The 23781-nt window shown below is 43.7% G+C and overlaps 2 protein-coding genes across 8 annotated transcripts in view; one reads left to right on the plus strand and one right to left on the minus strand.

Annotated features, from left to right (window-relative positions):
- Positions 1 to 1992: 1992 nt before the first annotated feature.
- DIMT1 (DIM1 rRNA methyltransferase and ribosome maturation factor) lies at positions 1993 to 16381 on the minus strand. Its single transcript, XM_084833315.1, has 12 exons — positions 16244 to 16381; positions 14491 to 14564; positions 13383 to 13469; positions 12174 to 12235; positions 11987 to 12080; positions 11836 to 11885; positions 10490 to 10613; positions 10271 to 10363; positions 9690 to 9754; positions 4864 to 4927; positions 4625 to 4731; positions 1993 to 3250 (listed from the first exon to the last, which is right to left on the minus strand). Exons 1-12 carry the CDS (start codon positions 16308 to 16310, stop codon positions 3208 to 3210), a joined length of 930 nt encoding a protein of 309 aa, XP_084689441.1. The 5' UTR covers positions 16311 to 16381; the 3' UTR covers positions 1993 to 3207.
- Positions 16382 to 17150: 769 nt separating this feature from the next.
- The window catches only part of IPO11 (importin 11), a 149337-nt gene continuing 142706 nt past the window's right edge, over positions 17151 to 23781 (plus strand). For 6 of the 7 annotated variants that reach the window (XM_084833304.1, XM_084833305.1, XM_084833306.1 and 3 more), the window contains exon 1: positions 17180 to 17308. The gene's annotated coding sequence lies outside the window, so the exon portion shown is untranslated. Of the gene's footprint in view, positions 17309 to 23781 lie in introns of all 7 variants that reach the window. The other variant, XM_084833303.1, reaches the window with a different exon arrangement.

The raw sequence follows: 23781 nt of genomic DNA on the forward strand, positions 1-23781 counted from the left end.
AATATTATGTTCTCAAAAGACTGGAACCATTGAAGTCACTCATGTCCATTTTGAACCTGACTCCACATTGAGGATGGTACCAGTAGATGTACCTTTGGCAGCTGTTTGTCCTGTTCAGTTTGTGTAGACCAGCCTTCCTCAACTTGGTACCCTCCATATGTGTCAGACAACAATTCCCATCACCCCAGCCAACATTCTGATGCATCTGGAGGGCACCAGGCTGAAGAAGGCTGATGTAGACAGACTTCTTTTAAATGTGAAGCTGGCTTCTTGTGCACTCAACTCCTGTCCTTCCTGGATAATTAAGGTGAGCTGGTGTTCCTGAGTAAAACTGTTAAAACGCTACCTTAAGAGATGGCACGCCATTGATATTGAAGAAAGCAGTGGCAAAACCATTAATCAAGGAACCCTCTTTAGACCCTGCTGTCCTAGATGAATAGTCTGGGTAAGTCAACTTCAGGTATATCTGGATTTATTTGAATTGCAGTTGCCTTGATAGTTTGATGCACAGTCTATACTGCAAGGGTGCGCGTGTCCCTGTTGATTCTGCTGAACCTCTCAGCAAATGTTCAGTACCACCTATGGTAACCTGGGCAACCTAGCTGCAATAAGACTGGGGAGCAGTGTTTTGAAGTGGTCCTGTTCCTTTTCAAATGGCAGGTCACAAAAGCGGATGCTAGGAACCTACTATGTAAGGGAAACCCTACAGTTCTTAATTTTCTTCCATGTGCTAATTTACATCTACCTGAACCCACTGGAGTAGATCATCTATAGATTTGGGGTATGGTGATGACAAGGGCGTGTGTCTGTGTGTGTAAGCTAGAGAGATGGGCTAGTAAGCAACCATATGAAGTGCAATCCTAGACACTGGTTTCAGAACTCAACCACTCTGAAATATGGAGACATCCACCTCTTGACAAGATAGGTGCTTCTTTTCAATCAAGGCTACAGTTTCCATAACAAATCAATTTCACAGCTTGGGAGTGCTCTGCACTGGCCAGTGTGTGGGTGTGGCCAAAATGCTTTTGCCAAGCTTAGGTTGATGCAACAGCTGCAGCCATTCCTAAAGGAGGAGTAGGCTATGATAGGGATGTGCAAATCAGCAAAACATGAGCTTGCCAAAGTTCCCTGAATTCCATTTTGAAGTGCCATCTGAATTGTGTCCATATCAGATTGCAAGATCTTTTTCATTCTTTTTGCATGAAAATCCGTGCTTATTTTTGTGCGCATTTACCAAATGCATGCATCAATAGTGCACATTTTTTAAATGTACTCATTTTTTAAATGTATTCATACTGTTGAATGCATTTTGGGAGGCACGTGCGTGTGTCCCCCCACAATCACATTTGAAGCTTGGAAATGTACGGACTTCGATCACAGATTGCGTCTAAGTCTGTAATCAGTCCAGAATGTGTAAGCTAGGTAAACTCCTGATCAAAAATGAACTGAACAAATTTGTCATACATCCCTAGGCTATGATCACATACGCCTTCATTGGATCAACTCTGGAGTAGTGTAATCTGTTTGAGAAGATTGCCTTTGAAAAAGTGTTGAGAAACATCAGCTGCTCCAAAATGCAGCAACTAAACTTAATCAGTGCCAGGTTTTGGGAGAATGGAACTCAACTGCTATTCCAGTTGCACTGGTTTCTGGTTTGTTTCCAAGCCTAATTCAAAATGCTCATTATTACCTTTAAAGGCCTATATGACACAGAACCCTCTCCCACACGATCCTCTTTGCCTGTCCATTGGGTCTTGAGCAGAGGTGCTGCTCCATGTCCCACCATCAGAGGTCTAGCCACCAGGAATGCAGGATGGAGTCTTCTTCATTGAGGTTGTAGAGCTTTCTGCCACAGGTGATCAGATTTAGACACCAGACTAAAATATTATTTTGGCATGCATGGTCCGACTGACTCTTAAATTGGGTTGCCAACTATTCATTCTGCTGACTATAGTGCTGATTAGTTTTAATTGACTGTAGAGAGTTATTTTAACTTGCACTCATTTAAGGCACCTGTAGCTTCTGATCATGAATAGAAATGTGAAATACAGATATACTCAAATTATATGTTGGTCTTGCTGCCATTTTACTTGGGTCGAAATTTTTTTAAGGAGAGGGGTCACCAATTTTCAACCATTACCTCCTCCTGTGCTATTCATAGTAACCTAACATACAGAAATTTCTAAAGGTGCAGCTTTTCCTGGACCCTACTTTCCCTTTTTCCATTTAGGCACCAGCATCAGCTAAAATCCTATGATGTCTTTCACCTTGAAGATGTGATAAGGAACTCACTTATTTGCTGTTGTATCATAACAGAGGGACAGAAATATTGTATATGATAAGGAACAAATACAGTCTGCATACGTCTGCTCTTTGAAGAGGGGAAGGAGCATAACTGTATAGCAGCCTGCTCCGACCTGGAGCCCTCTAGATGTTTTGGACTTCAACTTTCATCAACCCTAGCCAACATGGCCAATGGTCAGGAATGCTGGGAGCTGTAGTCTGGAGGGCATCAGGCTGGGGAAGGCTGCTGTACATGGTGGAATGAATGCGGTATGGAACACTACTCATAGCTTTCATTTGAAAAATTTTGTAGACAATGGTAGTTTGCTCCCATGGCTTGAAATAGTATGATGGAGAAAGCTGTAGAGTTTTGATTATTATAGTCTGATACAAAAGAATAATTATTGCAATGCACAGTATAAGACCAAGGCAATTTATCTGGCAATAACAGTAATTCCATAAACAATCAGGTTTGGCAACTGGGAAAACCTGGCTCCCATCTCGGAGCCATTAATTCTTTAAATGTAACAATGGCTTGTAACATCAAGCATGACACAGATATTCTTGCTTTAGATGTCTCTTGTTGGGAGCTGGTGGTTACTGTGGCGAAGCCAATGCAACAGGAAAAATAAGTGCATTTCAGGAGACCCTTAACAATGGCTACTGAGGTTTACACTCTGTATCATACACGTCCTCCTAAAGAACCAAAAGGAGCAGAGGGTTGGACAAAACCATGGTGGTGGTTGGCTTCTATGCTTATGAACTCATTTGACATAATTGGGTTATTCCAAACAGCTGGAAGTACAAGGCCAGAGTAGCTTACACTCATCCTGAGTGAAATTCTAATACCATTTTTATTTACATAGCTCAGTTCATCCTTGTAAAACGTTGCTGTTCAAGTTATCTTCCATCTTATTTTGCCCTTCAGGAAAAGTGGATGCCTTTTGCATTGAAGCCATGCAGAACGCTGAAAGATGAAAATATTCAGTTCTCATTATGCTTGTACTTCATGTGGCATAATGGATGCCACTTCCCAGGCTCTTTTATCTCTAGTTTCCAATGCAGGAGGAACAAGCTCCCACCCCCATGGTTCTGCTTGAAGAAAACAATTCTGAGCAGCTTTGCCCTGCTTCTGAAGTCTTGGACCCAATAACCCTAAAACCTCTAGTTCCACCACTACACGCTCTTTTCCTGCACAGCTACCCTCAGAAGCTAAATCACTGGGTATAGCTGTCAGCTCCCCTCTTCAAACTAGCAATGTTGTGCAAGAGCTGGTAGTGGGACAACTAAAGCCAGGAACAGGTCTTCAGTGTGGCCCTCCAGATGTTAGACTGCAACTCCCGTCATCCCTCCTTGACTCTGCTGGCTAGGGCTGATGGGAGTTGCAGTCCATCAACATCTGGAGGGGCACATGTTTCCTACCCCTGATTTAAGCAATTGGGAAGATTTAGAATATTGGCTTTTTAAGACTTCAGATGCAGGAAGGAAACATTCACAATGTCTAGCTTCTGTGTGAAGCCTGGGAGAGAACACATGCTTATTCCTTCCTCCATTGAAATCAATGGAACCCAATTCTAGGGTGAGAGCAAGATGGCGACCATTCCTACACACTGTCAGCAGCACAAACTACCAACAGTATATAAACAGGAACATGCACAGTGCCTCCAACAGAATTCCCTGGCAACAGTACTGCATTCCCACCAGGCACGGCACTATATCTTGACAACACCCCTTCAAACAGTGCAGTACATCATGGTATCACCAAAACAGTAGTGCTACTTTCCTGTAATGGTGATGCACCACAGTAACTCCTGGGTGATGGTATCATTCCCCTCCTCCTCTGCCCCCAACCCCAATCATGTGCCTACATCACAATAACATCCCTCAGCAGCTTCCCAAGGAGGGTACCACTGTACAGGCACCAGTTTGATGACTTGGCAAAACACACCATTTCATCTCCCTGCCTCTTAACAGACCTTGGCCTGTGAGAGGAAAACACCATCCTGTCTCTCCTACAGCTAATGTGGCAGAGGAGTAAGCACAATCCTCAAAGCTATCTTCCTACACCTTAGTATGTACAATGAGCACATTGGGATTGGGTGTGGACTTGACAGCATTCCCTCTGACATCATGCATGTGGTTACGTAGTCTGCCTCAGTAAACTATAAGGGGCATACCAGGAAGTGATAACACATTGCAAAGAGGGCAAAATGCAGTGGCATCTAACATACCATGAAGAATCCCCACACCTATTGTTGCTTTCATTCTGAAAACAAGATACTGCTATTTAAAACAGAGCATGCAAAGCACTTAAGCTTGAAAGGAATGCATTTGGTTTCACCTGATGAAATCATCAATATCCATTACTCGTGCACGTTTTTCTGAGTAACCAGTGTCTCTTAGGATTCCATGTATGAAATTTCCAATATTGAAATTTTCAGGAATCTCCTGTCAACATAAAGCACAAAGCAGAAGATTTATGTGGCACATATCAAATCAGGGGCAAGGCAACAATGATTATATGAAGGTTGTTTAAAAAAACCAACCTCCCCCACCCCAAAGAACCACTGAAAGGTTTACCAAGTTATTTTGTGAACAGTGAATTCGATAATTCTGTTCCAGCAGATGTTTCACGGCACTTGAACTGAAATAAGTAAAAATAAGGAAGGTTACACATAGCTACATGGGCCTTTTCTTTTCTTTGGCAAAAGTGTGAACGTGAATTCCTTCCTTTGCAAATGTATCCTCCCCACCCTGAGTGATTATTTCTGTACCTTCGGAGAAGGCATATACATCTAAATAATACTGGCAGCATCCAATCACAAGGGATTTTCTGCAGTCACTGTGTTAATTTTCTACCTGTCCATCATGTGCTTGATTAACATGGCTAAACTTTCTGAAGGATCTAAAACAGCAACAATAATTCTTTATAATCTTTTTATACAACAAGGATGTCAAAAACCTGTACGCATGCAGGTGGTATTAACTTCCTTAGAACATTTCACTAACTGGGGTCTTGTCAGTCATGTGTGATTTCAAAGAGGCTGTCGGGGATACTGAGCATGCACAAGGTCCTTCGCATCCTGAAATTTTTGCATCTAAAGTAAAATGAATGCAGGGACAGGGCATTCCTGGGTTGTTTACAAAGTCAGATGTAAAACGGAAGCAACAAACACGGGAGGCAGTGCGCTCCAGTGCACCATGACTACTTATGGGTTGTTTAACCCTTAGTTGTGATATGCCAACTGGGTCAGTGCCTGTCCTCACTGCTTTCCATGCTAGAAGAACCAAAGAACCAGAGAACATACAGTCAGGGCCAGAAATATTGGAACAAGGATAACTGTTTTGGCAGTTGGCCTCTGTGCAACACCATGTTGAAGTTGAAAGGAAACACACCCAGATGGGAGCGAAGTCAGGACTTCCAGCTGTAATTCAAGAGGTTTGACAAAAGTGGGGCACTAACCATTCAGGAAGTACAGCCAGTGGCATACCCCCCCCCCCCATTGTTGGTGGCTCATAAGTAATGGAACAAACCAACATCATTTCAAACTTAAGGATCGCCTTTAATACCTGGATGAAAATCCTTGGCAGTCAATGACTGCCTGAAGTCCGGAACCCATGGACATGACCAAATGCTGAGTTTCTCCCCTTGAGATGCTTTGCCAGGCCTTTACTGCAGCTGCCTTCAGCTGCTGGTTGTTTGTGGGTCTTTCTGCCTTCACTCTTTTCTTCAGTAAGTGAAAAGCACGCTCTGTTGGGTTGAGATCAGGTGATTGACTTGGCCATTGAAGAACATCCCACTTCTTTGCCTTGAGAAACTCTGGGGTAGCTTTTGCTGTATGTTTGGGGTCATTATCCATCTGCAATATGAAGCGGTGTCCTATCAGTTTGGCAGCATTTGGCTGAATCTGAGCAGAAAGTATAGCCCTATACACTTCAGAATTCATCCTGCTGCTTTTATCAGCAGTCAGGTCATCAATAAACACCAGTGGCCCGGTTCCATTGGCAGCCATACATGCCCATGCCATAACATGTTTGACACAAGATGTGGTCTGCTTTGGATCATGAGTTGTTCCTTTCCTTCTCCATACTTTTCTCTTCCCATCATTCTGGTACAAGTTAATCTTGGTTTCATCAGTCCAAAGAATCTTATTCCAGAACTGGGCAGGCTTTTTTAGGTGTTTGCTGGCAAAGGCTAATCTGGCCTGTCTGTTCTTGAGCGTTACCAGTGGTTTGCACCTTGTTGTGAAGCCTCTGTATTTACATTCATAAAGCTGTCTCTTGACTGTAGATGTTGACAATGACATGCCTACCTCCTCAAGAGTGTTCTTGACCTGGCTAGATGTTGTGAAAGGGTTCCTCTTCACCATGAGCAGAATTCTGCAGTCATCCACTTTAGTTATCTTCTGTGGTCTGCCAGGCCTGTTGCTGAGCTTGCCAGTTAATTCCTTCTTTTTCAGGATGTTCCAAACTGTTGTGTTGGCCACTCCCACAGTTTTTGCTATCTCTCTGATGGGTTTATTTTGTTTCCTCAGCCTAATGATGGCCTCCTTCACTTGCATAGACACCTCTTTGGACCTCATGTTGGGAGTTCCAGTGAACAGCTACCAAATGCAAATGTAACACTCAGAACCACCTCCAGGCCTTTTATCTGCTTGCTTGGTCATGGGGCACCCAGGAAACAGGCCACATCTGGCCATGCAGCCGCTTGTCAGCCATTCTTTCCATTACTTATGAGCCACCAACGATGGGGATGTGTGTATGCCATTGGCTGTACTTCCTAAATGGGTAGTGCCCCGCTTTTGTCAAACCCCTTGAATTACAGCTGAAAGTCCTGACTTCGCTCCCATCTGGGTGTGTTTCTTTCAACTTCAATTTGGTGGTGTACACAGGCCAACTGCCAAAACAGTTATCCTTGTTCCAATATTTCTGGCCCTGACTGTAGCAATCATAGAAGTACAATCAGAAGCTTCTCTAGCTTACAGTTCTGAGGAAGAGGGAAATGATCCTTTAGAAGGGACCCATTCCTCAGAAGACGAACAAATATCCTCTCGCACAGAGGATGTGCCTCTGGAGGGAGGGGGAGCTCGTGGAAGTGGTTTGATCACTAACAGCATATCACTAACAACATCAAGGCCAACAATAAAGAATTCTTTAAATATATCAGAAGCAGAAAACCAGCTAGGGAGGCAGTTGGACCACTGGATGACAATGGAGTTAAAGGAGTACTGAAAGAGGACAAGGAGATTGCAGGGAAGCTGAATGAATTATTTTCATCTGTCTTCACTGCAGAAGATATAGGACAGATACCTGTACCTGAACTGATGTTTTCAGGAAGGGAGTCTGAGGAACTGAGGCAAATAGTGGAGACAAAAGATGAAGTTCTCAACTTTATTGATAAACTGAAAGCAAATAAATCACTGGGCCCAGATGGTATTCATCCTAGAGTTCTCAAAGAATTGAAATATGAAGTTGCTGATCTTCTAACCAAAATATGCAATGTGTCCCTAAGATCAGCCTCTATATCAGAGGACTGGAAGATGGCCAATATAGCACCAATTTTCAAAAAGGCATCCAGAGGGGCTCCGGGAAATTACAGGCCCATTAGCTTAACATTTGTTCCAGGTAAATTGGTTGAAGGCATTATTAAAGATAAATTAGTAAGCATATAGAAGGATAAGCGCTGCTGAAAATCAACATGGCTTCCATAAAGGTAAGTCCTGTCTCACTAACGTTTTAGAGTTATTGAGAGTGTCGATAAACATGTAGACAGGGGTGATCCGGTACACATTGTCAAAAGCCTTTTGGAAGTCCAAGTAAACAAAGACCCTCACCAAAGACTCCTGAGCAAACTTAGCAGTAATGGAATAAGTGGACAGATCCTCTTATGGACCAGTAACTGGTTAAAGAACAGAAAGCAGAGAGTAGGAATAAATGGTAAATTCTCCCAATGGAGGGAAGTAAATAGTGGGGTCCCACAGGGATCTGTATTAGGACCAATTCTTTTCAACCTGTTCATAAATGATTTGGAATTAGGAGTGAGCAATGAAGTGGCCAAGTCTGCAGATGACACCAAATTATTTAGGGTGGTTAAAACAAAAAGGGATTGTGAAGAGCTCCAAAAGGATCTCTCCAAACTGGGAGAATGAGCATCTAAATGGCAAATGCGGTTCAGTGTAAGCAAGTGTAAAATGATGCATGTTGGGGCAAAAAAATCCCAATTTCAAGTATAACCGGATGGGATCTGAGCTAGCAGTGACCAACCAAGAAAAAGATCTTGGGGTTGTGGTGGACAGCTCAGTGAAGATGTCAGCCCACTGTGCGGCTGCTGTAAAAAAGGAAAACTCCATGTTAGGCATAATTAGAAAAGGAACTGAGAATAAAACTGCCAAAATCATACTGTCCCTATACAAATGTATGGTGCAACCACACTTGGAATACTGTGTACAGTTCTGGTCACCACACCTAAACAAAGATATTGTAGAGCTGAAAAAAGTGCAGAAAAGGGCAGCTAAAATGATCAAGAAGCTGGAGCATCTCCCCTATGAGAGAAGGTTACAACAGCTGGGATTGTTTAGCTTGGAAAAAAGGAGGGCAAGGGGAGGCATGATAGAGGTGTACAAAACTATGCATGGTGTGGAGAATGTGGATAGGGAGACATTTTTCTCCCTCTCTCAAAATACTAGAACCTGGGGTCATCTGATGAAGCTGATTGGTAGGAGATTCAGGACAAATAAAAGGAAGTCCTTCTTCACACAGCACATAGTTAAATAATGGAATTCGCTACCACAGGATGTAGTGATTCGCTACCACAGGATGTAGTGATTTGGATGTCTTAAAAGGGGGGCGGACAAATACACGGAGGAGAAGGCTATCGATGGCTGCTAGTCCTGATGGCCATGTGCTACCTCCAGTACCAGAGGCAGTGAGCCTATGTACACCAGTTACTGGGGAACATGGGTGGGAGGGTGCCGTTGCGCTAATGTCCTGCTTGTGGGTTCCTGGTCAACAGTTGTTTGGCCACTGTGTGAACAGAATGCTGGACTAGACTGACTCTTGGTCTGATCCAGCACGGCTCTTCTTATGTTCCATGTGAAACCCTGATTGCTTTCCAATTAATCTTAATGTTCACTGGACAAGGTCTCTGCTCCTATCTACAGGAATGACTGGTGTTGAAGCAGGTGTTTAGAAGTCAGGTCCACCACCTTCTCCATTTCCCTTTTAGTTCAGGACAGCTCTTAGCAATGAAGCCTTCTGTCTTCATGCTTCATAAAGAACCTGGTTCATGGAGCACACACACACTTCCTCCAAGGTCCAGGAATATAACACTTTACCCAGTGCCAGCTGTCCACAGTATTCACTGCATATCTGTAAACTGAACATTTCCTGTGATATGATTTACTTACTTAAAAACCGCAGCTAGTGTCTTGTTTTTCCTGACGAAGACTATCCTTAGCAGACCATCCCACTCCTAAATAAATACACAAGACACTTTATTTAAGTAGTGCACATTTCCCTGTAAAAATTTGCAGAGGAGAGTTCACAGAGCATCTGCTCCCCAATAAGCCTACTCCCTTCTCCACCTCTTGAGCACCCCAACCTCTGCCTCTTTCTCATTTGTCAATTTGAGTATTTTCTATGTGTGTTTTTTTATCTTCTACATGCTGCTAGAGTACTACTCCATTAAAAAAATATTTAACGTCTTAGGAAAGGCCCTTCCATGGAAAGCCACATTCAGCTTTTAGAACTCCACCCGCCCCCCGCTCCCGCTCCCAAATCACCATGAATGGTGATGAAATCAGCCAAGGTGGTTAGGGATGATGGGCACTGTAGTCCAACACACCTGGAGGGCAGCAAGTTGGGAAAGGCTAGTTTATATCACCTTGGGAAGGATATATAGAACAAGATCACAAACTCTAGGGACTTTGCCACACTAATTGTATAAGCTGCTTTCATGGATTTTATTGTCAACATTGATGAGTCTCACCTGAAAGTTGATTGGCGGCGGAGGGTTCTTTGGTTCTATCCTCACAACACTGGATTCAACTTTGGGTGGTGGTTTAAAATTGTTTTTTCCTACCTGTTAACCATCATAAAGTTAACTCTCAAACAAAAACATATTTGCATCTCATTAGGAACTTGCTTTCCCCTAGCTTTGATCCGAAATTCCAGAACCCCATTTTAGCTACCTATTTTTTTTACTTACTTTCATCAGATGATCAACATGGGCTAATAACTGAGTATTAACTGAGAGCCTGCAGTATAGAAGAGAACCTGGTTTTGCAACCAAGCGGAGAGCAAATTCTCTTTGAAACATGAGTACTGCACACCTGGAAATTAAAAATGAGATACACGTTTGAGTCATACTGCTTTGAAGCAGGTTCTTTCTAGAAAGGTCAGCAACTTGCAGAGTATAGGTTGCCACTGAATCGTGGATTGTCATTATGTGTGAACCCTGCACTATGGTTTAACTATGGGTTGTTAACCACAAACAGCTCAGGAAGAGAATCAATGTTTTATTATTGTGCTGTGAATTCTGGGTTGTTCGTGGTTAACAACCTATAGTTAAACCATAGTGCACAGTTCGCACGTAATGACAACCCACGATTCAATAATAACCCATGCTCAACTACTACTCTGGGTTGTCGTTATGTGCAAACCAGGTCAATATTTGTTCATCATTTTTTATTGATTTGCCCATTATTTTCCCATATGGCCCAGAGCAGTTTACTATTTTACTTCTAGAGCGCTATGGATATCCAATAGATGCACAAATAAGAAGACACTATTGAGGATATAGTCAATATTAAATGCAATATAAATTCTGATAAATTCTTGTATGCTATTTCAAGCCATTTTATTTATTCATTCACTCGCTTACTGTTTCCTCACTATGTTTGGGGCAGCTCATGACAATAAAATGTCAACACCTAAGATTGAATACTGCTGAAGACAGAGATTCATTTGGCCTTGCCTCTCAGGTGTTAGTCTTATGCTTCTTTTGCTGCTATTAGAGATTTACATTTGTTAATTACTAATACAAGTATGCACCTTGTATCAAATATCTAAATTTCTCTTCTGAGAAACCTGTATACCGAAACTGATCTTTGTTTTTATATTGTCCCCAAATAGTATTATCAGAGAGACTAAGGAGAAGCCCTTAAATGACTATAAAGATTTGCAGATGAAATTAAATGAAAATTTGCATGGGGAAGATGGCAAAATAAGAGGTTTTGTCAACAACCCTTGGTCTCCAAACATCAGACTTCTCGGGGAGATGCAAAATGACAAAGGGTCCTTTATATTTCAGGAATAGTAAGCAACTGCTTTTAGGAGAGCCTTGATCCAAAAACAGACACACAACTTGAAACTTAAATGTATTAATAATGACTTCCAATGTGAAATATCAAGTGTTTTTAGCAAGTTACCTTAACATATTGCAAATAATCTGTTTTCTAGATCACACATCTGATGATCCTAATACAGTACCCCTACTTTGTTATTTGTAAAAGCACCTAAAATTTATTAGATACCATATATTTTTCTACATACCTGAAGAAAGGCCGATGCAGCAGTAGCTTAAAAACAAAGGGAGAAGAAATCTGAAACAAACAAACAAAAAGTGTTAATTTCCCATGCAATTTATTACTGTAAACCAGATGTTATTTGGTCTTACTTTTCAACAGGTTTGTTTTGCCCTTACTTGATAAGGCAAGTTAGCCACACAAGTATCAAAGAATGGTAGGTCACTTTTCAACACATCTCCAATCTTTATTTCAAGTTTGTTAGCCAAGGGCCTGGAATAAAAACAACATTCTCTCATTAAAACATTTCCAAGCAAGATTCTAGACTAAGAACACTGTAGCACTTTTTCCATTATAAGCACTTACGTGCCCTGGACTCTCTTCTGAAGTTCACCAGCAAGCTTTATGTCAAGCTCACAAGCGATCACCTGAGAGACAATAAGAAACAAATGGCTTTGTATGCGCTTCATATATAAGGAATCCAAGAATGACTATATATCAATTTAGAATTATGATCAAACATCTATTTCAGCAGTAAGTACCAAATGTATTACAGAAATTCTTCTAGCTTTGTGTTTGTTCAGTGATGTTATATGTGTCCAACTCCCACCGTAAAATGGCTAGGGTAAGTTTAAGCCAGTTAAAAGTCAAAAATAACCAAAGAAAGAGAAAAAGCGAGCAAGAGAGAAAGCAGTACTATCGTATCAGAACCACCACTGCAGGGCTTTACAGAAGCAACCACAATTTTTTGTTAGAAATATATGTTGTAGATCTTTACACAGCTGTTGGCTATGTTTTTTTACTTTGGTTTTATTCTGGTTTAAACTTTTAAAAGGTTTATATTTTATCATGCTGTATTTTTGGTTTTTAACTTCTGTGATTCACCCACAGAGTTTTGGCTATTAGGCAATATAGTAAATCAATAAATATGGATGGAACAAATAGTATCTTGGAGACAGGAAAGCTACATACAGTGTAGCATGAGTCAGCTTGTGTGATGGAACTTTCCCATCTTCTCATCCCCCACTGCAGCCCTGTGCCTGCCAAATCTTCTCTGGAGGGGGCAAGCCCAGGGCGGCTATAGGGAGCAGGGGGAATCTGCTCCACTGGCGGATGCTGTTTCATTGGTGGACTCCATCAATGTTGCCCAGACTTCGACTTCAACTTATAACTTTTTAAAGTAAAGCATGTTTAAAGCAAGTATGTTAAGTATCTAATGACACAATGATTATTCAGTATTTATAAACAGTGTGCCTTCTTGCTGGAAGAACTGTAAATAAGAAGGAAATGTTGAGTCTATGTGGCAGCAGTGTGCTCAGAAACATTGTTTTGGTTTGCTAAAAGATTTGGGCCATAACCTAGAGATATTTTCATGCAGAAACAGGCTGGGAAAAAAAGTGCATTATTTTTTGGGAGGGCAGGGAGTGGAAAGAAGCTGATGTTTTCCCTTAGTCCTCCTCATCTCCCATCTGATCAACGTTTGAATGATTTTATTCATCCCTTCCTACCTCTCCCTGCAGCAAAGCATGAACAAAAAGAGAAAATCATGTTTATTACATCTTAGCAGATGTTTACCTTTTTCACCTTTTCTAACATTTTTACTGTCATGTTACCAGTGCCAGGACCAACTTCTAGAACAACATCTGTAGGGTATAAGGATGCCTAAAAATGAATAAAATTGGAGTACATGAAAAATTGGTTAAAAAAATAAGCTAGCGCTTGGAAGAATCTACTAAGAGTTGATCTCAGTATAGTATATTAAGGTAGTACATTAGGTGCTAAAGCAGAATACATTTCTAAATCCTAGTCAGGATCCAAATATAAAATATGCCCAGAGACTGCATGCCATTTCACTTACTATTTCTGATACAGCAGCTTCTAATACCAGACATACAAATCATGGAGACTATTTAAATTGAATGTTTTTAACTTAATAATGTTAAGGCTGTATTTCTATATCTTCATTTACCTTTCATTGATACTATTAATTCTGTCCTCTCATTATCTCACCTTTCTTGTAGTAAGTGTTACAGAGCAATCTTATGCTGCTAGACAGCATCTGGGGGGATATACGATTGTTCAGTTTCTGGGCTCCAAGGTCGGAAACAGGGCTCCGACCTTGGGGTCCAGAAACCGCACTCCCTGCCCCTTCCCTTTCCCAGCCAGTGTGGTTCTGGCTATGCTTCTATGCTCGGAAATGGGGTGCAGAGACCGGAAAAGAGGGCGTTCCCAGTGGTGGAGAGGGGAGGAGACTGGGGCATTGGCCATATGACATTTCCTATGGCCACCCCAGCCTCCTTCCCTCCCCCTCCGAAGCGCCATTGCTAGATGAGTGAAATTGCTGGTCTAGCAGAAATGCAGGGCGCCCTGCATTGGATACTTGGCAGCCTCCGAGTTCAAAGGCTGCTGACTATCTTCACAAGATTGCACCCTAAGGATGCTGGCTGGGGAATGTTGGGAATCGTAGGAGCTTTTTCTGTCTAAACATGCATAGGATTGCACCCTTAGCGTTTCACAGTACAATCCTAGACATGTCTACTCAGAAGTAAATCAATTTTCAATGGGACTTGCTTCCAGTTAAGTGGGTATAGGACTGCAGCCTTAGATATAACCAGTTTTACACTCATTTGTCTTTAAAGACAAAATTCTTCTTATACCTTATGTGATTGTGATTATCACCTACCTTTTCTATAATGCTGTTAACAATGAGGGGATTTTTCAAAATATGTTGACCAAGTCCAGTGTTGAACCTGATACCTATTAGTAAAGGCAAAATAGCAGAAGCACAAAAATAAGAGTTAATTACATGAAACTACCTTGTGCCTAGGACTGGACGGCTCTTCATGTAGGGCTTCAGTCATGGGATGATACCTTATCTAATACACCCAAACCAGAATCTGGCACCCTACAAACAATGGGCAATGGTATACTTCTATTGTGTGCAGTTTGGATTGCTAGTAATCTAGTGTTAATCTGTTACACCAAAAAGGACTGAAGCTTGCAGCATCCTCAAATCTAATTCAGTCTGTTATCTTCTACATACTTGCCCGGAAAAAAGTCCCACTGAACTCAAGTTCTGAGTAAACAACCATAGGACTGTGCTGTTAACTGAAGCACCAGCTTTTGCAAGGAAGAGCCTATTGCACTAGAGGCAAGATGAATTAGGCTCTAACCTACAACGTATAATGGATTAGTCAATGTTTAAGGATCCAAGTCTCTCCACCCCCCTTTCTCTATTTTGCAAAACCCAGGGCAAACTTTCCCTTCAACATTTGCATCACAGATTCTTTGGATTGCAACCCTACCTATCTTGAACAATATGGATGCATCAGGAGAGATTTGCCCTGCTGCACACTGTCCTGCCACATTCCTTCATGGGTCCCACCTTCCTCTCTCATCTACTGATTAAAGTACTGTTAGAGTAAGCAAATAGGGAACAAGAGTAAGTGAAGAGACCTGGAGAGAAACAATATATGGTATGATGGCATAAAGCAATGGCAGAGGATGCATTTTCCAGCATCTATACCAGAAGCAACAATTAAGGATGTCAGGTAGTAGAACTGGGAAAGGCCTCTGCCCGAGGCCTTGAAGAGCCTCTGCCAGAGTAGATTGGCCAAGTAGAAGTGGGCAACTTGTGGTCTTCCAGATGTTTTGGCCTAAAATTCCCATGATGCCTCACCATTGGCTATACTGGCTAGGGCTGGTGGGAGTTGTAGACCAATACATCTGAAGGACAACCAGTTGCCCACCTCTGGTCTAGATGGACCAATGGTCTGGGTCAATATATAGCACCTTCATATGAATGGAATGGAAAGTGTGGCGGTGGGAACCACTCTAACTGCTTTGATACTATCAAATACTGTTGGATTCCTGCCTGTCAAGCAAGCAACACAGGAGCCCTGCCTGGGACAAGTGGCAGCCCCGCTTACTAATTATATTTTTACTTTACCCATCCTCCAAAGAGCTTAAGGTGGTGTACGTAGTCTCCCTTTTATCCTCACAACAACACTGTGAGGTAGGCTAGGCTCAGAGATGATGATTGGCCCAAGTCACCCTCTGCACTTCATGGTCGAATGGGTTTTTTGAACTGGCATCCCTTCAGTCCAACATGTAAGCCCTGCGCCACACTGGCTCCCTCTGTTTTTATTCTCTACATTTTTAATACCACCTTTCCTCCAAGGAACTCAAGGCTGAGGTTACCCCATTTGATACTCACAACAGCTTTACGAGGCAAGCTAGACTGGGAGATGGTATCCCTGGGCCAAGCATAGCTGAGCGAGCATTTGAACTCTGGTCCATGTCTGACACTGCTTTCAACCACACCGGCTCCATGTGGCAGGATCAGGAGTCCGGAAGGGGGGAAATCAGTTCCTGGATCTCCACTGGAGCCTGTCCTCCCCAGCCGCGAAATATCCTCACCATACCGAGATCCCCACCTGGTCCTGGTCCTTTTCCTTCTCGGCGCTGCTGCTGAGAACGCCGCTTCGCCTTCATTTTCGGCATGGTAGCGCTTGGGCGACCCCAATCTCACCATACGCTGCTTCTCTCACCGCCGCGGATCGTCCTGCTCGCGCGCGGGCTGCCGGGACAAGTAGTTTTTCTACTCACTCGTAGAGTACAGTGAAAACTACTTTAGGACTACAACTCCCGAAAAGCACCTCGAACAAAGCGGCGTGTCCATAGTATACCGGCCGTCCCCAACCTGGGGCCCCTTAGAGGTGTTGGACCACAACTCCCAGCATCGCCTAGCAAGCCTCCATCCCCTGGCTGGGGGATGCTGGGAGTTGTGGTCCAACACGTCTGGAGGGCCCCAGGTTGGGGACGGCCGGTATACACGGTCTAGGGAACTTTTAGGGCGCAATCCTATGCATGTTTAGACAGAAAAACGCCCTACAACCCCCAGCCAGCTTAGCTGAGCTGGGGGAATGCTGGGAGTTGCAGGACGTTTTTCTGCCTCAACATGCGCAGGATTGCGCCCTAAAAGTCCCCTAGACCGTAGGATTTTTTTTAATTTTTTTTTAAAGTGTCGCTCAGGAGAAATTGGTCCAAAGGGATGCCTCTTAAAACACTGGTGCTGGAGAGAGGCATTATTTGGGTGACACACAGTAAAAAATGGAAAGTGGTTATGGCTCTCCCACAAAGACATTTATAAAAGGCCGGAGAGGCGCCAAACTTCTGTGTAAGGACGTTTCCCTCTCCCCGAGGACACTTCCCCACCCGCGCCATCTCTCTTCCGCAGGCGCTTGCGTTAGCGGGAGAGGTGTGACAAGGCCTCCGCGTTACCATGGCGACTTGGAAACATTCTTGCGCGGCCGCAAAGGGACGGGGCGGGCGCGAGCGCGCGGAAGTAGCGGAGGGAGGAGGGTCGCGATGACGTCAGTAGGCTGCGCCGCGTTGCCGCGGCACGGTGTGTTAGCCCCGGCTAGTGGCGCCAGCTTCGGAATAAGCGGGTCCCGCGTGCGCGAGGCCGAGATCGCGGGCAAAGGGCTCGACCCTCAACTGTGAGTGAGCGAATGAGGAAGCGCGCGGGGGCGGCCTCCCTCCTTCCCCTTCACTCCGGGCAGGGCGAGGTGCGAGAGGAGGCCTCGCGCCCTGATGGAGGGGGCGGCGCCGGCCAGCCGTGCCAGCACTAGCGCGGCGAAGATCCTGGAAGCCGCCGCTGTCGGCGTCAGGCTGCGAATAAGCCTCTCCCCCCCCCCACATCTCCCGGCTATGGGTCCTTCCGTCCCCTGGGTGGGGGGTGGATCCCGGAGTCCCGGGCAGTAATTAATGTTCGGCGTCTGACGCGGGAGGAACAAGAGTGGCTGAGTCGACTAGGTTCAAGGAAGGTGGATCACGCCCACGAGAGCTGGCCTTGGAGGTTCCGAATGACAGGGGTGGCCAATTTATGGCCCTCCGGTTGTTGTTGGCCTGCAAGTCCCATCATCCGCCATCATTGCCTGTGCCGCTTAGGCCTGATGTATAGGCCAGCAATATCTGGAGGGCCACAAGTTGCCTGCTCCTCCCCCATAGGGAAATGTCCTTGAGCAGGGGGTGGGTATTCAAAGCCTCTTTTCTGTAACTGCCCCTCCCACCAAGTCCCCTAATGCAGAGCTCTTCTTTTGCAGTCCATTGGTTTAAAATTAATGATGATGATAAAAACGTACTGTTAAAAGCATTACCACACAGGCAGAATGTACACTTACACAATCATCTCTCTCAAAACAGACTGACGGAAAGGCTGTCACAGATCGAGCTTTTCTTTGGCATCTGCTATCTTTTGAAATCCATTTCTCTTGTATACCTGCACCTGCTAATTTCTTCCCTCTCTACCCTATCCGTCCACATTTAAAAAACAACAACAGCCCATCACTTGCTCCCCAAATCCTTCCCAGCACTTTTCTACAATATCAATATTTTTCAGGCAGATTTTCCAGGTATGATTGTATGAAGACCTTCTGTTTTAATCCTCCTCCGCCTCACTACGTTTTCCAGGCTCCTAAGTTTTCTGTAGCTGCTGCCCTAAAAAAAGGGTGACGTGAATCTAGAACTCTTTAGTTCTTTACTCTTTTCTGCACTCGTAGTACGTGTATGTTCTGGGCAGATTGAAAGTCCTAGACTTTCTAGATCATTGACTGTCATAAAAAGAATCCCATGAAGACAGGGGAGAGCATGTAAGGTTTATGCAGAGGAGCTTGGCAGAGTGGTCAAAGATATATTTTCAACCTATCTGTACCCTATTGTTTTAGAGAGCACTTTAAAATCCTGTTACAACACCTTTTGGATGTTTCCATTTAGAGATTCAGGCTACATGTGAGCCTTTCCTTCTACAGTTATAGTCACCCTGATGTTGAGTTTGTTGTTGTTCAGTCGTTCAGTCGTGTCCGACTCTTCGTGACCCCATGGACCATAGCACGCCAGGCCTTCCTGTCCTGCGCTCTCTCCCGGAGCGTGCTCAGGTTCATATTCATTGCATCGGTGATGCTATCTAGCCATCTCATCCTCTGCCGTCCCCTTCTCCTTTTGCCTTCAGTCTTTCCCAGCATCAGGGTCTTTTCCAGGGAGTTTTCTCTTCGCATTAGGTGGCCAAAATATTGGAGCTTCAGCTTCATTATCTGTCCTTCCAATGAGCAGTCAGGGTTGATTTCCTTTAGGATGGACTGATTTGACCTCCTTGCAGTCCAGGGGACTCGTAAGAGTCTTCTCCAGCACCACAGTTCGAAAGCATCAATTCTTCGGCGCTCAGCCTTCCTTATAGTCCAGCTCTCACAGCCATACATTACTACTGGGAAAACCATAGCTTTGATTAGACGGACCTTTGTCGGCAAGGTGATGTCTCTGCTTCTTACTATGCTGTCTAGGTTGGCCATAGCTTTCCTCCCAAGGAGCAAGCGTCTTTTAATTTCATGGCTACAGTCACCGTCTGTGGTGATCTTGGAGCCCAAGAAAGTAAAATCTGTCACTGCTTCCATTTCTTCCCCTTCTATATGCCAGGAAGTGATAGCACTTTAACAGCATCATCTTTTAGGATTTTAAATAGCTCGGATGGAATACTGTCATCTCCGCTAGCTTTGTTGTTACTAATGCTTCCTAAGGCCCACTTGACTTCACTCTCGAGGATGTCCGGCTCAAGTTCAGTGACCGCACTATCATGGCTATCAGGGACATTCAGATCTTTCCTGTATAGTTCTTCTGTGTATTCTTGCCACCTCTTCTTAATCTCATCTGCTTCTGTTAGGTCCCTGCCTTCTTTGTCCTTTATCATGCCCGTCTTTGCACAAAACGTTCCCTTGAGATCTCCAATTTTCTTGAAGAGATCTCTAGTCTTTCCCATTCTGTTGTTTTCCTCGATTTCTTTGCATTGTTCATTTAAGAAGGCCTTCTTGTCTCTCCTTGCTATTCTCTGGAACTCTGCATTCAGTTGGATATATCTTCCCCTTTCTCCCTTGCTTTTCGCTTCCCTTCTTTCCTCAGCTACTTGTAAAGCCTCATCAGACAGCCACTTTGCTTTCTTGCATTTCTTTTGCTTTGGGATGGATTTCGTTGCTGCCTCCTGAACAATGTTACGGACCTCCGTCCATAGTTCCTCAGGCACTCTGTCTATCAGGTCTAATCCCTGAAATCTATTCCTCACCTCCACTGTATATTCATCAGGGATATGATTTAGGTCATACCTGAACGGTTTAGTGGTTTTCCCGACGTTCTTCAATTTAAGCCGAAATTTTGCAAGAAGCAGCTCATGATCTGAGCCACAGTCAGCTCCAGGTCTTGTTTTTACTGACTGTATAGAGCTTCTCCATCTTTGGCTGCAAAGGACATAATCAATCTGATTTCGATATTGACCATCTGGTGACGTCCATGTGTAGAGTCGCCTCTTGTGCTGTTGGAAAAGAGTGTTTGCTATGATCAGCATGTTCTCTTGGCAAAACTCTATTAGCTTTTGTCCTGCTTCATTTTGTACACCAAGGCCATGCCTGCCTGTTATCCCGGTGATTTCTTGACTTCCTACTTTAGCATTCCAATCCCCTATGATGAAGAGGACATCTTTTTTTGGTGTTAGTTCTAGAAGCTGTTGTAGGTCTTCATAGAACCGATCAACCTCAGCTTCTTCGGCCTCAGTGGTTGGGGCATAGACTTGAATTACTGTGATGTTGAATGGTTTGCCTTGGATTCGTACTGAGATCATTCTATCATTTTTAAGATTGTACCCCAGTACTGCTTTTCCCACCCTTTTGTTGACTATGAGTGCTACTCCATTTCTTCTAAGGGATTCTTGCCCACAATAGTAGATATGATGGTCACCTGAATTAAATTCGCCCATGCCTGTCCATTTTAGTTCACTGATTCCCAAGATGTCGATGTTCAATCTTGCCATCTCATGTTTGACCACCTCCAGCTTACCTTGATTCATTGATCTGACATTCCAGGTTCCTAAACAATATTGTTCTTTACAGCATCGGATTTTCTTTTCACCGCCAGACACATCCACAGCTGAGTGTCCTTTCGGGTTTGGCCCAGCCGCTTCACTGTTTCTGGCGCTACTTGGAAATACCCTCTGCTCTTCCCCACTAGCATATTGGACACCTTCTGACCTGAGGGGCTCATCTTCCGGCGTCATATCTTTTAGCCTTGTGATACGTTCCATGGGGTTTTCTTGGCAAGAATACTGGAGTGGGTTGCCATTTCCTTCTCCAGTGGACCACATTTTGTCAGAACTCTCTGCCATGACCTGTCCGTCTTGGGTGGCCCTGCACGGCATAGCTTATGTACATAATGATGAAATGTGGTTTAGTGCTATGTACAGAAGTAGAAAGAAGCCTAAGTGAATCCTTGGATTCACATACTCCTCTTCCCCTCTCTTCCTTCTGTATAACTGGGAGAAGGAATAAACTAGGATTCAGTTTCACTTTACCTGATTCCTGGCTTGCCATTATGTACAAACCAGGAATTGTTTAAAATATATTCTAGTGATCAGTTGCTAACCCTGGATTGTTTAGCTGTCTTAGTAATATAAATTCTAGTTTGTTAAACCACAAATCCTGGTGGCAAGCAAATGGAATCCTGGTTTATTACTCTTCCCATTTGCATAGGAGGGGAAGTGCTTCAGCCTGGCACTTTGCATATGCTCTTTTGTGCTTGCACGTATAAACAGCCCTTGCACGTGAAGGAGGTGTGTGTGAGAGCATGCGCTGGAGTTGTTTGCACAAGAGGCCCTTGAGAACTAAATGTACATGCATAACACTACACTCCGGCTGAATTATGTTGGTACTTTGTATATTCAAATGTGCTGTAAAACTCCACAATGTTCAGTAGAGCCAGATGCATTTTGTTTCTTTATATTCTTTATTTAAAAGAAATCTTTATTCAGTTATTATTGCTAGTAACCTGGCAATAATTATCATGTTTGTTCAGGTGTTAATAATTCCCAGTTAGTTTAAAAGCTAACCAGATACAAATGCATTCACACGTAAACAAAATCTTCCTTCTAGATTATAGTAGTATATTTAACTGCCTCAGATGGGGTGGGTGGGTTGTCAACTACATTTCAGGATGTGAAAGAAAAGCATTTCTCCACTTCCATCCTTTTCCTTTGTTGTTCACCTGTGTCAGATTCTAGATTCTGAGCTTCTTGGGGCAGTGACCTGTTCCCATACTCTGTACAGTGCTGTGCACATTGATGGCAGTATATAAATAATAATAACATTGTACTAAATAGTTGTATAAAATATCTGTATCTGTATATGATATACAGAGAGTTGGACCTAAGTGTGCCCTTCTGTGAACAGAAATATTTCTTCCATTCATGGAAGGACTCCGATCCAGCGGAGGCTCCTGCCAGAAGAAGGGGGTGTATTGACCTGGGCTCCTGATTCTGCCAGGTCCCAGTCAAATTTGATTATTTTGGATTACCAAGATGAAACAAAGCCACCTGTGCAAAAGGATGACAGTTTATTGATAGAAAATAGATGTACAATAAATATGCACAGAAAACTCACACCTCTCATCAGCCAATGATGCTGTCACAGCCGAAGTGTCTTATCTGGGCCCCCAGGACCAGCAAAAGTTATCCAGGCTGGCAGCACTATTCCAACCCACAGGCTTTGTCCTTTGATCTTGCTCTAAGAAGGATTTTATAGGTTTCTTCTCCCTCTAAGGTCAGGAGCTGCCAGGCTACCTCTGCCGATCCCAGAGAGCGGGGGCTCTCCTTCCTGTGGGAAGCGAAACCTATCTTGTTTTCTAGGAGCTGACATCATCTAGCTGAGCAAAACAGCTTCAAGATGAAAGCTGTAATTTGCTAGCCTGTGTGAAAGGGCTTCTTAATTAACTATAAAGCTTCTGGCTAGGCAAAACTACCCAGGTCTCTATAGGTCTCTATATAGGCCTCTAAATAGGAATGCTGTGAAGTCCACCTTATTGCTCATCAACAAACTCACTACAAGGGGGAAAGGCACTTTTCACTGATTCCACTGCAGCCCTGTATGTCACCTCCCATGTTGTTCTGGAGGGTCCTCCCAATCCTCTGGAGTGGGGGCATGAAGGGTTGCAGGGAGAAGGAGGAATTATCGAAAATTGCCTCTCGGCTTCCTCTTGTGGAAATGTCCTGTGAGCAGGAATCTGATAATGGTTAGTCTAGATCCAACCTAAACACCACCACCTCTTAACTGATGTGTATGTAGGTATGTACTGGTGACTTACAAGGTGTAGGTCATGCACACGCACATAAGATCATAAGAAGAGCCATGCTGGATCAGACCAAGGGTCCATCTAGTCCAGCATTCTATTCACACAGTGGCCAACCAGCTGTTGACCAGGAACCCCAAGCAGGACACAAGTGCAACAGCACCCTCCCGCCCATATTCCCCAGCAACTGGCGTACATAGGCTCACTGCCTCTGGTATTGGAGGTTGCACATAGCCATCAAGACTAGTTGATCGCCTTTTCCTCCAGGAATTTATCTAACCCCATTTTAAAGTCATCCAAATTGGTGGCCATCACTACATCCTGTGGTAGCGAATTCCATAGTTTAACTATGCGCGGTGTGAAGAAGTACATCTTTTTATCCTGACTCTCTCACCAATGAGCTTCATGGGATGACCCCGGGTTCTTGTATTTTGAGAGTGGGAGAAAAATGTCTCCCTATCCACATTCTCCACACCATGCATAATTTTGTACACATCTATCATGTCTCCCCTTACCCTCTTTTTTTCCAATGCACACACACAACCCTTCTTGAGGTTTTGCTCTGCTTCTTGAATGTCTCTGGAAGGTTCTGTAGATTGCATTTCGAGAATAAAGCTTTATTGAAAGACCTTAAGAGGTATGCAAGTTTTTATTTAATTTTGAAAGTGACAGAATGTTACATTTTGCAACTGGCAGTATGTAGAAAGTGTGATAATTTGGATGGCTTTTTAGATTAGTTATTTATGGTTTGGTCTGGGTGGGCTGTATCTAACCGTATCCATCAGCCAGCAGGAAGGGCACCACTGGCTGAAGG

Source organism: Heloderma suspectum, chromosome 2, assembly GCF_057233095.1.
Source record: "Heloderma suspectum isolate Gila_16-S chromosome 2, 16-S_ref, whole genome shotgun sequence".
NCBI classification, from domain to species: Eukaryota; Metazoa; Chordata; class Lepidosauria; order Squamata; family Helodermatidae; genus Heloderma; species Heloderma suspectum.